This window comes from Capricornis sumatraensis, chromosome 14, assembly GCF_032405125.1.
Source record: "Capricornis sumatraensis isolate serow.1 chromosome 14, serow.2, whole genome shotgun sequence".
In the NCBI taxonomy this organism is placed as follows: Eukaryota; Metazoa; Chordata; class Mammalia; order Artiodactyla; family Bovidae; genus Capricornis; species Capricornis sumatraensis.
The window spans coordinates 49,205,300-49,221,927 of record NC_091082.1 but is presented as its reverse complement, the minus strand read 5'-3'; the positions used below and the strand labels follow the sequence as shown (position 1 = coordinate 49,221,927).

The 16,628-nt window shown below is 51.9% G+C and overlaps 2 protein-coding genes across 3 annotated transcripts in view; one reads left to right on the top strand and one right to left on the bottom strand.

Moving 5' to 3' along the window:
• The window catches only part of CLCN6 (chloride voltage-gated channel 6), a 29,573-nt gene extending 23,204 nt beyond the window's left edge, over positions 1 to 6,369 (top strand). For both annotated transcript variants that reach the window (XM_068986025.1, XM_068986024.1), the window contains 5 exons: positions 228 to 385; positions 502 to 658; positions 2,138 to 2,245; positions 2,389 to 2,514; positions 5,758 to 6,369. In XM_068986025.1, coding sequence (XP_068842126.1) covers positions 228 to 385; positions 502 to 658; positions 2,138 to 2,245; positions 2,389 to 2,514; positions 5,758 to 5,838 — 630 coding nt within the window. In that variant the 3' untranslated portion in view covers positions 5,839 to 6,369. The remainder of the gene's footprint in view (positions 1 to 227; positions 386 to 501; positions 659 to 2,137; positions 2,246 to 2,388; positions 2,515 to 5,757) is intronic.
• Positions 6,370 to 11,152: 4,783 nt separating this feature from the next.
• Positions 11,153 to 12,232, bottom strand: NPPA (natriuretic peptide A). The gene is made up of 3 exons (XM_068985737.1): positions 12,113 to 12,232; positions 11,691 to 12,017; positions 11,153 to 11,164 (listed from the first exon to the last, which is right to left on the bottom strand). The coding sequence occupies exons 1-3, from the start codon at positions 12,230 to 12,232 to the stop codon at positions 11,153 to 11,155; spliced, it is 459 nt and encodes a 152-aa protein (XP_068841838.1).
• Between the last annotated feature and the right edge of the window lie 4,396 nt (positions 12,233 to 16,628).

The following is a 16,628-nucleotide window of genomic DNA, read 5'->3' as shown; positions in this document are numbered from 1 at the left end:
TGCCTTGCTGTCCCCACATCAAAGGAGTCGGGCCATGGGGCCGGCAGAAACCTTGGGCTCCAAGAGGCTCCTTGAAACACAAGTCTCTGAGCCACCATGCAGGTTTCTTGACGTTTTGGCGTGGGCCTGTGCCTTTTGACCCCCAGGGTCATCCACCTCCTCCCCTGAGTGGATGCTGGCCTGCCCTTGAGCAGCCATCTGTTATCACTGCCCCTTCCCATTCTCAGAAGTCCAGCATCCTCACCCGCGCCGGCGAGCAGCGCCGGCGAAGCCAGTCCATGAAGTCCTACCCATCCAGCGAGCTGCGCAACATGTGCGATGAGCACGTGACCTCCGAGGAGCCAGGCGAGAAGGAGGATCTCCTGCAGCAGATGCTGGAGCGGAGGTGAGGGGGCCCCTCGCCCGGGGCCGTCCCTGGGAGAGCGGGCGGGGCTCGGGGCCGTGGACGGGACACAGTCCTGCTGAGGGTGCCCTAGGCAGCGTCTGGTTTTTGTATAACAGATACACCCCCTACCCCAACCTGTACCCTGACCAGTCCCCGAGCGAAGACTGGACCATGGAGGAGCGCTTCCGCCCGCTGACCTTCCACGGCCTGGTCCTGCGCTCACAGCTCGTCACCCTGCTCGTCCGAGGAGTCTGTTACTCTGAAACCCAGTCGGTGAGTCTCCCTTCTTGTCCGCACCGGGCCTCTGGAAAGCACGAGGGCGCTCGGAACCCAGTCCCCACACCTGCTGCCGAGCAGTGGGTGCAATCCCTGCTGCCCTGACGCTGAGCAGGGCTCAGAGTCCCTCCAGGGCCTCTGCACCTGTTGTTAAGTGTCCTTCAGCCCAGTAGCCTTTTAATATAACTTCTACACTTCAATTTCTGCCATGTGTGCACTTTGTTACATGTGTTATCCAGAGAAATACCTTTGTTCTTGTTCATTTCCCTGTAGTCTTTTTTTCTCTGTGGTTTATGTGTGTTCAAAGTGGTCCATACAGTGACCTGCAACACATTTCACCCTTTCAGATGTAGCCTGAAAAACTCACACAGAAACCTAGTTGCCAAACGAATTTTCCTTTGGGTCTTGCCCGTGGGCAGCCAGCCTGAGGTCACCAGCTCACGTGTGCAGGACAGGAAGGGCCACGGATGGAGTGGCTCAGGCTTGGGGGTATGGCCTGTGGGAGGCCCAACCTCACTGGAATGGCCCAAGGGACGAGAGTTGGAGGAATGAAGCAGGCCAGACTACACAGGGCCTCGCCTGCAGACAGAAGCCACCAGTGTTGGCCTGAGGAAGCCCTGGGGGTCAGCAGTGGACAGCAAAGACCATGGGCCGAGGGGAGAGAAGGGGAGGAGGATTGGGGAGGAGTGGTGACCGGTCCAGAAGACTCAGGATGCAGGGATAGTGGCAAAGCTCCCTTGTGACTTTTCTGGGCTGACTTTCCTGGAGCTGCTGTTTCCAGTCACTGCAAACTGGGCAAAATCCCACAGGCGGGCCCCTCAGACGCTTCCAGCAACAGCAGTGTGTCCTTGCTTGGTTTTGACGGCCCTAGGACAGAACGCCCGGTCGGCCGGGCTGTGCTTCCTCTGAAGGCTCCAGGAGAGGATTCGTGCCACCCTCATTTGTGGTGGGTGCCCTCGGCCTGCCCTGGCTGGAGGCACATCACTCGCGTCTGCCTCTTTGTTACCTGGCCCACCCTCTGTGCCCTCTCCTGTTTTAGCAGGACACTAGTCCCTGGGTTTGGGGCCCACCCTCCTTCATGTGACCTCCTCTTACTTGATTACATCCGCAAAGGCCTCTTTTCCAAGAAGGCCATGTTCACAGGTTCTAGGCATTAAAATGCAGATGAATCTTGTAGGGGACCCAAGTCACCCCAGCTACAGCTACTGTTACCACTTTTCTCATTGAAACTCTAGAATAGCTCACATCTGTTCTACAGATGAAAGGGATGTTCAGAGAAGTTAGGAGACCAGCCCAGGGGACACAGCTAGGGAATTGGCCGAGAAATGGCTTTGGAGCAGGAGGTTTCACTCCAGAGCACCTGTCCTGGCCCTGCGCTGCCTGCCCGGCTCTGAGACCTTGAGGGAGGGTCCCCTAAACATGGCTCCTCCAGTGGCCACATCTGGTGCGAGGACAGTGTCTGGGTTGGGATTGCAGAGTGCCAGCCAGCCACGCCTCTCCTACGCCGAGATGGCTGAGGATTACCCGAGGTACCCCGACATCCACGACCTGGACCTGACCCTGCTGAACCCGCGCATGATCGTGGTGAGCAGGGCTTCCCTGGGGGCCGGGGCTGGGTGAGGAGGCTGAGGGCCCATCCCGCACGGCCTGCTCCTTGTCTGCGTGGCCAGCATCACATCCTGGGTGGGCAGGACTGGCTGCGGGTCACTGTGTTGCCTTCTTTGCAGGACGTCACCCCGTACATGAACCCCGCACCCTTCACGGTCTCGCCCAACACCCACGTCTCCCAAGTGTTCACCCTGTTCAGGACAATGGGCCTGCGGCATCTGCCAGTGGTGAACGCAGTGGGCGAGGTGAGTGGGGCCTGTGAGGCGGTGCCTCCTGGAGGGGAGCCTCTAAGCTCGGCGCTGTAGACGGAGCAGCAGCACCCCACAGGGGTGTCCCCCAAACTCAACCTGCTCTGCTCTCCCCCAGCAGAAGTGAGGGGCAGAGGGCTGGGCGGGAGAGAAGCAGCTTCGGAAACTTCCCCTTTGGCCTCCTGGGTGTTTCCTACATGCGGTCTCCTGTGTGGCTGGCAGGTGGAGCCAGTGTTGCACTGGTCTTCCTTTCTGTGAAACAGCAAAGCTTAGGCCTGGAGCTTCCCTGGGGGTCAGTGGTAAAGGATCCGTCTGCCAATGCAGGCAACTCGAGTTCAATCCCTGAGTTGGACAGATCCCCTGGAGAAGGAAATGGCAACCCACTCCAGTATTCTTGCCTGGAGAATTCCATGGACAGAGGAGCCTGGCAGGCTATAGCCCATGGACTCACAAAAGAGTCGGACACAGCTTAGCAACTAAACAACAAACTTCTTTGTATCCTAAAATCTTTCTCTTCTTGTTGGACTTGGTGGTGCCTTCTTATGGGAAGGGGATCGGTTCTCTACCTGTTACGGGAATTTGTAACACTAAATGAGAGAATTTCAGACAAACTACTCAAGAGAGTGTTAAAAGATAAACTACCTAGTTATTATTACAGATTTTTCCATTTTTTCTTCTTAGAATATTTTTTTTCTTACTAGAGCAACATTGGTATTTGTAGAAAAGTGTGAAACTCTAGATAAAAAAGACATGGCAAGCCCTTATCTGTATAGAGGCAGCCATGTTAACTTTTTAAAGTATCTCTTGTTTTTTCCTCTGCATCTAGGAGTGAGAGACTTTATATGTCAAGTTTCAGTGAAAATGTTACCACTGCCTGTACTGTTTTATATCTTAATTTTTCAATGAATCTATGGGAAATCACTTTCCATGGCAAAAAGTATTCCTTTAGGACATTTTAATGGCTCAAGAGCATTCTGTTGCACAGCTGCCTGGTCACTTACTCATTTCTCTGTGGTGGGATATTTAGTTAAATTTCACTGTGTGAAAGTGAAAATGTGAGTATGTTATTTACACGACTCAGTCGTGTTCGACTGTTTGTGACCCCATGGACTGTAGCCTGCCAGGCTCCTCTGTCCATGGCATTTCCCAGGCAAGAATACTGGAATGGATTGCCATTTCCTTCTCTAGGGGATCTTCCCAACCCAGGGCTCACACCCAGGTCTCCTGCCCCGTGTCTCCAGCATTGCAGGCAGATTTTTTTTTTTTACGGTCACTTTAATGGTCACCTTTCTGAGGCTTTCAGTCAGTGCCCCCTAGCTGCCTTGCAGGAAATGACGCTTCTCCAAAATGAGGGCTACCCAGCAGAACCCCGATAGCGTGCATGCCCTTACATGTGTTTAGTGGCTGGAGGTGGAATCGTGCTCCTTGGAACACAACTGTGCTGACAGTTCTGGGACACCCACCCCAGTGAGATGTGAGTCACTGCAGTGACTGTGGGAACCCCCTGGTTTTCTGGACTCTCCTCTGCTGAGCTTCTTTCGCTGGTGTGGGGAGGAGGGTGAGTTCCCTACACAAAGCAGTTCTCTGGATACCAGCTGGGTGTCCTCAACTCAGTTCAGTCCTGACACTGTCTACCTGGGGATGGTATCATGTCCCTTGGATTAAGGGCTCAGCCCCACAAGACGGTTCACCCTACCCACCTCCCCAACCTCAGTTTTCAATTGAAAGTCTAGGTTGTCACCTGTGCTCCTAACTGACTGGCTATAAATAGATGGTTCCCATGACCCCCTGCTCGCAGAATTCAGAGACACTCATATCCTTTCGTTAATTTCTTGCTTCATTCAGTCATTTATTTACTCATTCACTCATTCATTCATGATTGATTGATTGATTGCCTGTGCTGGGGCTTGTTGCTGCACAGGCTTTTCTCGTGGTGAGCGGGGGGCTACTCTCTAGTTGTGGTGCGTGGGCTTCTCATTACAGTGGCTTCTCTTGTGCAGAATACAGGCTCTAGGCAGGTGGGGTTCAGTGGCTGCAGCTTCTGGGCTCTAAGGCACATGTTCAGTGGTTGTGGTTCACGGGCTTAGCTGATCCACGGCATGTGGGGTCTTCCCAGACCAGGGATTGAACCCATGTCTCCTGCACTGGCAGGCAGATTCTTTACCACCAAGCCACCAGGGAAGCCCCCACCTCATATTCTTTTATAATAGATTGTAGTCCATAACCTGAGAAGGAAATGGCAACCCACTCCAGTGTTCTTGCCTGGAGAATCCCAGGGACGGGGGAGCCTGGTGGGCTGCCATCTCTGGGGTCACAGAGTCGGACATGACTGAAGTGACTTAGCAGCAGCAGCAGCAGCAGTCCATAACCTGGAATGGGCAGATGGAAGAGATACACAGGGCAGGGGATGGGGGATGGGAGGCTGAGCCCTACCTCCTCTCTGGCAGGCTGGGCACCCTGCTATCACCTCACAGGTTCACCAGCCTGGACGTGCTCCAAACCCTGTGGTTCAGGTTTAAGAGAGGCTTCATGTCACAGGTGTGGTTGATTACATCTATGGCCATTGGCGATGGAGTCAACATTTCCCACCGCCCCCCACCCCCACCCCACTGGGTAGCTAGGGCTGACAGCTCCAATCGTCTAGTCATACACTTGGTTCCCTGGGAAACCAGCCTCCATCCTTAAAGGCTTCCCAGAAGTGACATCATTAGCATAAACTCAGCTGTGGTTGAAAGTGGCTTGTTATGAATAACAAGACACCCTTATTTTTCACCACTCAGGAAGTGCTGAGAGTTTTAAGAGCTGTATGCCAGAAACTAGGGTGATGACCAAATATATTTTTCTTACTATGAATCCAATATCACAGTGACTCAGGTAGTTCTGAATGGTGAAGCCGGCTGGGTGTGGTGGCTGTGAAGCTACAGACCATGAGCTCTGCTTAAGAAGACATTCGTGTCCAGATTCCAGCTGGCCCAGCTCAAATCTCTGCAGCTGGATTTGTCCCATTGGCCTCCAGCTTGCGATCCCGAGCTTTCTCTGTATTTCGTTTCCGTCTAGAAATGAGGTACTCTTCAGAACAAGCGTCCTGATCGTGTTGTCGGGTCCGCCCTGGTCCTTCCGGGACCTGATCCTGGCCCTGCCACCTGAGGCAGGCCGGGCAAGCTCTGTTCACTCCTGTCAGTTCTCTTCCCAGTGGGTTTCACTCTGCAGGTGACTTGGGTCTTTTCTTCCTGGTCCTAGATCGTGGGGGTCATCACGCGACACAACCTAACGCACGAGTTTCTGCAGGCCCGGCTGCGGCAGCACTACCAGACCCTCTGACGGCCGGGCTCGGGCTCAGCCTCACCGCCGCGTGCCGGCTGTCCTTGCCGGAAGCCGCCTTGGGGGGCAGCAGCTCTGGCTTCGCCACCGCGGCTGGCCGGACTGTTCCCGGGCACAGAAGATCCCCAGTCACCCACTCGCTTGGAAAGCCTACAGTCATCGAACACTTTGCCGTCAGAGATCTTGGGGGTGGTATGGGACCATCAGAGCCTGGACTTGTCTGACTGCTCAGCAAGTATCTTCCCATTTTCTGCTCCCTGCGTTCCTCCATCCAGTGCCAACCTAGGCCCCAGCCCCACTCCCCGCTAGCACCAGGACCAGTGGGGAGTCAGGCCTCGCCCGCTGGAGGGTGACCCTCAGAGCGGGTGTCCCGCCTCCTCTTTGCCACTTCCCTAGGGAACCCAGCTGTTGCCTTAAAGCATCATGGGAGGTGCTTTGGCCAAGGCAAACACCGGTTGGGGGAGATACGCCAGTTGCAGAATTCAGTGAATGAGGAATTGGGCCCTGAGAAAACCACCCACGTTTCAGAGAGCACCCCCCCACACACAACTCACTGGGACTCAAGTTGACACCGTCACTAGTTCTTTTTAAGGGAAGTTCTTCTGGGTGTGAGGTGGGGCCCCTGTGGTGTGAACCTCCCTGGAACCACCAGCTCCAGAAGCACAAAGCGTTTAAATCCTGCTCGTGCTCCCTGAACTTTATGATAAAGCTGACGACAGGGTCAGGTTTCCACCTGTCCCAGCTTTGAGCATTTCGGCTTTCTCTAATTTCCCGATTACCCATGGTCTCCTTGTACCGCATTTTCACCCCGGTCCTTCTCCTCTCCATCAGATTACTAAACTTCACTCAAGTTCTACCTGCCTTTTCGTGGTGAAGCAGCCACAGCCCAGAGGACCTTGCATCACCCCTAAAAGCAGGGCTCCCTTATATAAAACTGCTTCACTTGACCCTGGGGAACAGTGCCGTTATTCATAAGACGGGAGGGAGTGAATCCTGAACCAGGAATGTGGATGGGTCCGTGATGTGGCTGAGAAAGCCAGAGTGTGACTGCACAGCAGGTGTTCATTCGAGGAAGAGGGTGTCTGCCCTTGATAAGCATCTCGCACTCGCCTGCTGCTGGCCATCCCCACCATCCTGAGGGGCTCAGCAGCGGCAACCTCAGGAGGGGTCAGCAGTGGGTAGGGGGAGGTGCTTCCTGCCAGTTCACTCCCCAAGGTTTTAGTATCAGACATAGGAAGCCTCCCTCTCTGTTTCTGTGACTCAGTTTCCCTCCCGGCTGTTTGGTCATCTCTGAACAGGCACCCAGAATGAGCATCTGGGTGTCAGGCGTTTGCACTTACTTTCCTCTTTGTTCTCTCTACTTTCAGCAGCATCTTTTTTTCTTTTTTAAATTGGAAGAGAATTACTTTATAAGGTTGTGTTGGTCTCTGCTGTACAAGAGCTCGAATCAGTCATAATTACATACATATACACACAGCCCCCTCTCCGGAGCCTCCCTCCCTCCCATCGCATTAGACAGCCCTGCAGCAAATGTGCTTGAAGACTGAAGATGGCATCTGTTTGCATTTAGTTGTTCCTTTTTTTTTTTTAATCATGGAAGTTGCCAGAGGGCATCAGCGCCAGGCCACAGCAAGGCTGTTCTCTCCCCTGAGCCCCCCTGCTTTGTTGCCAAGACTGCTGCTCAGCCTGGGGACGAGGACCCGTCCTGCCTTGCCAGCTCTGGTCCTGTGCTCCACGCACTCTAGGGAACAACCCCTGCACCCAGGGGCCATTTCCACATCGTCCCCAGTGACTAGGGCCTCTCTGTTCTTCCTGTTTTCTCATCTCTTTGATCAACATGACTTTGACATAAATTTTTTGACTCCCTTGGGTGCACTTGACTTATGAAACAAAGATGAACATTCAGTAAGTAATTGAGGAACTCACCAGGACCAAAAGAGCAAGCCCTCCTAAGTGTGATGGTGTTCAGCCAGCTGCCACTGTTCTCAGGCAGCGTCTGGAACTGGAACCTGCTTCCCTCTTGCTGCCACTCTCCCCTTCCTGAAATTGACAGGACTGAGGTCCTCCCAGCTTCAGGGGGCAGGGTCACACGGCTGGCCGGGAGGCTGCCCTGGGTGAGTGGTGTTGGAATTTATCCCTCCCGCACTCCATGTTGTGCTTAAGTCACCTGATATTTTGTTCCCATCGGTGCAGCCCAGAGATAGACGGCAGAATGCAGACACCTCCCTCCCCCTGAACAGATGCATCAGACCCAAACCCAGCCCCTCTGGAATGGCACGTCATTTTCTGACCTGGCGTCTGCCCTTTCCAGACAAGCCCAAAGACTAGCACAGCTCCACTTGTACCACAGTTAACTGTCAGCCTCATTCCTTTGATTTCTGTTGGTTAGAAATCCGCATTTCAACATCTTGCCTGTTCCCAGCACGGTCACCTCCCAGGGATGTGGCCCCTCAATAGATTCTCAGGGGCCAAGCTTGGGATTGGCTAGAGGTGGTTTCATGTTCCCCAGCTGAGGTGTCAGAGGAGGGAGCAAGTCCCACCCAACTGTGGGACCTTTGTACTCGGAAATAACTGCTCATGACCACAGAGGATGAGATGTTTAGATAGCATCACCAACTCAATGGACCTGCATCTGAGCAAACTGGGAGATAGTGAAGGACAGGGAAGCCTGGTGTGCTGCAGTCCATGGTGGCGTAAAGAGTCAGACACAACTCAGCGACTAAACAATAAAAACGGCTACATTTCATTAACGGTTCCTGGCTGGAATGGACGCTTGCTTGACCCAGCTGACCATATGACATTTCTGAGGCAAAGTCACGTACTGACATGGCCCTCGGGGATGAAGAAGGCTGCAGGAAGGCCAGCAGCATCCTGGTGGCCCCACAGTATTGATGTGCAGTGTTAGGCCACAGCTTGTGGACTTTGGTCATCTCGTCAGAAGCAGCTTCCTTCTTTCTTTTTGCACTGTTTGTTTATACAGTAACGTTAGCTAATTCTATGGTGTATATAAATTGTATTTTTTTTAATTTGTAAAGTTCTATTTTTATTTGAACGCTTGGAACTTGGAGGTTCTCATTGTAACTGTAATGTGTCAGAATAAAACGTCTCCATCCATCTCCATCATCCTTTTGTCTGCACAGTGCCCTTTTTTTTTTAGCGTGGTGAGGACTTGTTTTTATTTCATTCCTCCCCCTCTCTAACATGTACAGATTGCAAAGCTGGAGAGGGGTGTATAGCCTCAGGTCTGTAGCTCTCCCAGCAGGACTCTTCATCCTCAGGGGGCCACTTGGCACCTTAACATAAGAACCACTTAGTCCTACGGATATCAGCAAAAACCACAGCAGTCGCCCTGCTCTGTCCCCTCTTCAGATCAACACTGTTGGGCTTGTTCACAGATCCTTTCCACCTATAAAATCACCTGTCCTCACAGGCACTCCCTCACACAGCAGCTGGTGGAGAATCTATTCACTTCCTGCCGGTGCTTCATTTAGGATACCGCCCCGCAGGCAGATTCCCCCAGTGTCCAACCAGAAGAAATCAGACCTTGGTGCCAGCCTCCACCTCTCAGGGCTTTTGGGTCACATTTTGTTTTGCCTGAAATGTGATTTCTTAGTCTCTGGGTGATCTGCTTCGAGTTGCTGTCCCTCAGTGACAGAAACGCTGGCTGGGCTTTCCTGGTGGCTCAGATGGTAAAGAATCTGCCTGCAGTGCAGGAGACCTGGGTTCAACCCCTGGGTTGGGACGATCCCCTGGAGGATGGCATGGCAACCCACTCCAGTATTCTTGCCTGGAGAATCCCATGAACAGGGGAGTCTGGCAGGCTACAATCCATGGGGTCGCAGAGTCGGCCAGGACTGAGCGACTAAGCACAGTGGCAGAAGCAGCCTCGGTCTACTCAGGCCCCTTCATGCATCCTCCCTCACCTATCACCCCTTCACCCATCCCTGCTTCAACCTGTCCCTCCTGCAACTCATCACCCCTTCCACCCATCTCCCAGTGTCCTCTAAGTTCCAGGGGCGTCTCATGTATTTGGCACGTTCAGTCAATCCCATCCGTGAGAAGCTGCTGTGTCACTGTGACACCTTGGCAGTGAGCCCAGTTCCCCCCTCTTCCCCTGCCAGCAGCCCCTGCTCCTCAAGTCCCAGACCTTCTTCCTTTCTCTCCACCCTCCTGGTCCTTAGTTTTCCATCTGGTCCTCCTGTTCTTAGTTTTCCACCCTCTGCATTCAAAATCCACACAAGGAACATCTCTTTCAGAAGCAGTTACCCTAGAGTTCTTTCCCTACCTCCCTGCCTAAGCATCAATTCTCTGCTGGCCTCCCCCTCACTCTACACAGAGCATATTGCTACTTTACTTCGTCTTCTCTCAGTTTCTGTACAATCTGATCAACTATATGTAGGGTGCCTGCTGTGCCACGTGCTGCAGGGCCTGCTGAAGGGGCATTTACCTCCAGGAGCTTGCAGATCAGGGACACAGACCCAGTTGCATACCCAGGCATGTTGTGGTGACTGGTAATAGTTATGCTGCCAGTGATGAGCTTGATCTGTCCTGGGCATGTGGTATCCTGGAAGGCTTCAGGGAAGAAGTAGCTTTCTTAATGAGCTTAAGAAATGAGTAAAATGCTTGGGAGAGGTGGGGAGCTCTGGATTAAGGGCATCTACGTGGAAGGAACAGCATGAATAAAGGCGTGGGGAAGTGAAGGTGTAGGGGTGTTGGAGGAATGTCATAAAATCCGACACGGGGAGTGTGGTGTCAGGGGTAATGGGTGGGGAGGTGGCGCGGAGCCCTGCTCCCTGGTGCAGGTAAACCGGGGCGACACCCTTTTCAGAAGTCGATACAAAGAACTACCTCTTCAGCAGCTCAATTTTTCTGTGAACTTAAAACTGCTCCCCCAAACAAGTTAATTACTTTAAAAAAAAAGAATGAAAAAGGAACTGAGAATTCTCTCCAACAAAAGGTAAAATGACAAGGAATATCAGGCTGAACTCCCTTCCGGAAATGAAAGAAATCACACCAACCCGAGCCTACTGTTTCTGTCCATGGTGCTGAAGTTTATTCATTTTCAAACTGATGTTGGTTAACAGGTGATAAAAACTTAACACATGGGTGGGAGAGGTGGAGAAGCCACAGTTAAATCACTTTGTCTACATTTAGCATAAAATGTGAGAAATGTTGACAGGAAGCTGATGCTTGAATAGAACACTTGTCACAACTCAACTTGATGGCAACCAGATGCGACAAAGTTGAGTGAGAGACCCCAGGGGATTCTCTTGAAGACTGCCCGGGGCCTGGCCTGCCTTTTCCTCCCTGGCCGTTATCTTCGATACTACAAGAGAGCAGAGACATGTTTGGTTTGGTGACCTGACTCCACTGGAAAAGTCAGCTTCATCAGACTGTGCTCCCTTCCCACCAGCCTCCACTCCAGCCTGACGACCCTCTGACTTCTGTAAACTGGTAAACAAATTGCCCGTTAGGAGCTAGTAAAGTCAGTCCTGCCCAATTTCAATCCTTTGGAATCTGATGATTCTGCAAAGGACATGAACTACCAATCAGCAGAGCACAGGTGATTTGGCCCCATGAACAATTTAAGTCCCCAGTGCTCATGGCAGTAAAGTCTTTTTTTCTTAGCATTTTCTCAGCCAACTGTAGCTGAGGTTGGTATCATTGTCCTGAGACTCAGAGCACAACCCCCTCCCCACCAGTTTGAGGCAGAAATTTCAAAGGGGTTGCTTCTATGCTGTCCCTTTCCTACTGAAGGCATTCCCGGGTGGTGTTCTTTCACAAGGTTTGAACGTCAATGAAACTATAATTTCCTTCCTCCCCATCCCACTTCCATCCTCAGGTCCTCTTACCCGGAAGCTGTTGCAGCCCAATCCACTCTGGGCTCCAATCCTGTCCATCCTTCCCCCGAAGCAGCTGGACCTCCGCAGGCTCCGAGGGGCAGTGAGCAGTGCCCTCAGCTTGCTCTTCAGGAGGGCAGATCTATCAGAGGATTCCCAGGGGCCCCGTCTGAGGGCGTCCCCATCTCTCTGGGCTGCATTGACCTCCCCCATCCAGGGAGGCACCTCTGAAAGAGGGCTGAGAGGGGCCCCAGCTTCTTCATTCTGCTCACTTAATACTTGTGAGGGCACAGCCTCATCTTCTAAAGGCATCTTGTCCTCCAAACGGTCCAGCAAATTCTTTACAAAAGGAAAACGGAAAGGGAGAGGTCTCGCTGCCTGGCCCAATGTCACAACCCCCCTCACCCCAGACCATGCCGCTTTCCTGGCCCTACCTTGAAATCCATCAGGTCTGCATTGGACACAGAGCCATACACGGGATTTGCTCCTGTTTGCCCTGGGAGCTGAAACGCCAGAAAGAGGAGGAAGCTCGTGGTGATGGCGGAGGAGCCCATGCTGGCGTCGGTCAAGGAATGGTCGGTCTGGTGCTTGCTGCCTCCTCTCTGGCTTCTTTGGCCTTTCACTGTTGGCCTTTGTCCGTCTCTGTCTCCCAGCTGCCCTGAGCCTCCTCTTTTTATAGCCCCCTGGCTCTCTGGGAGCTCGTCCGGGAGAGGGACGGAACCCTCCCCATTCTGTCACTTGCAGTGATAAAGCAGCTGAGTGAGGAAGCAGCAGAAGATGCCCTTTTAAAGTTATCAGTCCAGCCTGCTTGTCACAGCCCCTCTGCCTTGAGCAGCCCCGACAACCCCCAGGACCCTCAGCTGCAGGAGCCACATTCTTGTTGATTTGCCTCAAGAGGTTCCCACTTCAAAGGTGTGAGAAGAGCAAAAAAGAGTCCTTGGTTATCTCACAGTGATGCCTCCGGCTTCTTTCTCCTCGGCAACGGGACTCATGCGGGGAAGCAGAGGGTGACGGTTGGCGGGCGCCCAGCTCCCCTGTTGGTTTGCTGCTCAGCTGTCAGGGCTCCAAATAAGGGCGGGAGGGGAGGATGTGGCAGGCAGCCGGCTGCTCGGCTCAGGACAAATTAGTCCAGATGCTGGAGCTGGCCTCACACCTGACTCATCAGCAGTGGCGAGGGCAGAACCCGCCCCCCACAGGGCTACCCCCACCCCTGACTGTCCCTCTCAGTGTCCAGGTGAAGAAAAAGTAGTTTTCTAGAGTCCTAATTCAGCCGGAACCAAATGGGACCAATGTCCCAAGAATTCCACTCCCCAAAAGAAACACAAGACAAGTTTGGGGAACATGATCATTCCTGTGCAAAGCCTGCCCTCCTTCACTGCATCGCTCCCTCAAAGGTGTGGGGGGAACTTGACACTAGGAGGATGCTGATATTTTCATTTATGGAAGCTTGCTGCTTCTAGAAACTCAGACTCGGACTCAGCTGAAGTTTTTAATGCCTCGCACCTTCCTAGGAACACTCCCAAGGTGAAGTTGGCTGATGGAGGCAGCTGTGACCCATGCAGTTTCCCTTAAGGTCTTTCATGTCCTCTAAGGCCCAGCAAGCAATGAGTCATCAAGGTCCCTGTTTTCTTGGCCCCCCAAAGAGAAACACCATGCAATGAGCCTCTCTATCTGCAATGAATGGCCTCCTTTGGTGGTTGTTGCTCAGTTGTTCAGTTGCTAAGTTGTGTCTGACTCTGTGACCCCATGGACTGCAGCCTGCCAGATTTTCCTGTTTTCCACCATCTCCTGGAGTTTGCTCAAACTCTTGTCCATTGAGCCAGTGATGCTATCTTGCCCACCTCTTCAGCTGCCATCCCCTTCTCCTTTTGCCCTCAATCTTTCCCACGATCAGGACCTTTTCCAACAAGTCAGCTCTTCCCATCAAGGGGTCGAAGTATTAGAGCTTCAGTTTCAGCATCAGTCCTTCCAATGAATATTCAAGGTTGACTTCCTTTAGAATTCACTGGTTTGATCTCTGCAGTCCAAGGGACTCTCAAGAGTCTTCTCCAGCACCGCAATTTGAAAACATCAATTCTTTGGTGCTCAGCCTTCTTTCTGGTCCAACTCTCACATCCATACATGACGACTGGAGAAAATGTACAGCACTGGCCTCCATTTACTAAGTGCCAGACCCAACGCTATATACTCTTCAGTGCAATGTATCCAGAGGGGAAACACTACACTGAAGGAATGAGAACCCTGCGTTGCAGCCCAAAGCAGTTAAATTGCATGTATCTTTGTGACCTTCTTTTCCTCATCTGTGAGCCTTAAAAGAACTATTACTGTATAAACGCATTTTGAAGTGTGAACTGACTCACTGGAAAAGACCCTGATGCTGCAAAAGATTGAGTCAGGAGGAGAAGGGGACAACAGAGGATGAGATGGTTAGATGGCATCACTGACTCAAAGGACATGAGTTTGAGCAAGCTCCAGGAGTTGGTGATGGACAGGGAAGCAGGTGTGCTGCAATCCATGGGGTCGCAGAGTCAGACACGACTGAGCGATTGAGCTGATCTGAAGTGTGAACTGCCATATAACTGTATGATACTCATAATGGTTATCTTTATTGTTTGGTTGGAATATGCAAGACATGGTGCTGAGAGCTATATGTGTATTCTTCCCTTTTCATCACCAGCCCCAGGAGTGGGTATTGTCCCCATTCACAGAGGGACAGAACTGAGCCTGAGAGCATCTGTCACTTGCCCAGTGTCACTCAGCAGGATCGGGACATGAACCCCAGATCTGATGCCAAAGCCTGTAATCTCAACCCACTTCTCAGATACTGCTGCTTCTTAGCACAAAGTTTCCTTAACAATCCCTTTAGTCTCAGTTCCTGATTAAACACTGCCTTAGTCTTAGTCCTTTAGATTGCCTCTGAACACCTCCTTGCCTTCCCCCTGCCCTGGGGCTGTAGCTTTGCATGCTTGGCAAGTCTGTAAGTATGTGGACTGTCTCAGGAAATCAGCATACCCAAGCCCCATTGATTTTGGATGCACACAGCAGCAAGTGGTATCTTGCAGTAAGCAGCAGTAGTGAGCTGGAATCCAGACCTTAGTTCCCTGATTAGGAATCCTAACCGTTAGACCAGAGAGGCCAGCAGCTAGGGCCTAAATCCCCAGTCCTTGCCTACTGAGATAAGAAGGAATTCTGATGAGGAGGTAGAAGGTAAAGAGAAAAGTAAAACGTTTATTAGAAAGGCAGAGTGCATGCAGAAAGACGCATGGGCGAACTCTGTGAGAGCTGTCTCCAGAGTCACACCTTTGGAAAGTTTAAATCCGTTATAAAGGGCCAGTTTCCCCTGTCTTTGTCTCCCCTCTGGCCAATAGTCTTGTTTTGCCCCTCCTGGCTAGTTTGTCTCAGGACCCTCCCCTCCCAACCAAATAGATTTCAACACAAAGACACCTGGGGGGAAAGAAGCAAGACTCATTATGACCTGGCATCCCCTGACTTTTGACCCCCAAGGAGACTCTGCACTTGTGTAGTGTCTCCCTTGTCCCAAGGAGGGGGCATATGTGATTTCTTGACCCTTCACTCAAACGATGTTTAGCCCTTCTCTGTTCTTGCCATGATTGTTATCTTAAGGTGTGCATAAGAGACAAAGCCTGGCTATTTACCCTGTTTCTATTGTTACTTTCATTTCAGAGGGTAAACAGGAGTGAGAGAGTGCTTGCGTGCTCAAACAAGTCCAGAGGGGAAACACGACACTGAAAGGAGGAGAACCCTGCACTGCAGTCCCAAGCAGTCAAATTGCATGCATCTTTGGGGCACTATTTGTGACCCCATGGCCTGTAGCTCACCAGGCTCCTCTGTCCATGGAATCTTCCGGGCAAGAATATTGGAGTGGGTTGCCATTTCCTTCTCCAGGAGGATCTTCCCCACCCGAGGATCAAACCTGTGTCTCCTGCATCTCCTGCATTGTCAGGTGGATTCTTTTCCCACTGAGTCACCTGGAAAGTGCCTAACCTGGAGCCCACCTATGTCCTGTCTCAGGCAATGTAAACAGGAGGCTAGTAGTACAGGTCCAGCCTGAAGCCCCCTTTTTCTTGCCCCATGAAAGGTAAACAGGAAGCTAGCTATGAATGCCTAAACTGGAGCCCATCTATCTCCTGCCTTACCGTGACCTATTTACACACCTAACTTGTTTCAGTCTACCCTCTAGAACCTCAGGAACTGCAAATGGAATGACAGCTCTGTCCTAGCCAGACCCTCTTCCACCTACGCTCAGTCCTTGGCTGGTCAGATGGAGAGGCTGTTACACAGCAAGAGGACAGGATATCCGGGCAGAGGACATGAGAGACATCCTGGGTAGTTTTATTCTAAAGGAGAAAGCAAACCCCTTTACTAATTTGGATTGGCCAAACTCAACTTCAAATCCAAAATGAGTGCAATTCTGAGTAGGGAGGCGTTTGGGAGGAAAGAAACAAGACTCATTATGGCCTGGTATCCCTTGACTTTTGACCCTCAAGGAGACTTTCTGCACATATGTATCTCTGGGGGCCAAGAACCACCATATCCTGACGTATCCTGGAATGCGCTCACAGCTTAATTGCTCGGGTAGCAGGGTTATTATTAGCAGAGGATTCAGTGAGCAGCCACCCTGGGGGAACTGATGCTCCTCGAGTGTGCGTCACAGGGGCTGTCTCCTGGAGATGCCTTTTGAGATAGGCCTTTGATGCAGGCAGGATTCCGGAAGGGCACCATGGTGGGTGGCCTCTGCTGTGGCTTAGCCTCTGAGGGCTGATGCTGCTCTTGCATCCAGCGCCTCTTCTGAAGTCTATCGGTGGCCCAAGGAAAAGTGAAAGTCCCATGCAAGTTTCCAGAAGCAGAATTTAGAACTTTTTTCAGTTTACTTTTATTATTAAAACTTTTCCCCTTTCAGAGTGAATCTGGAGTGGAGGCACGAGTGAG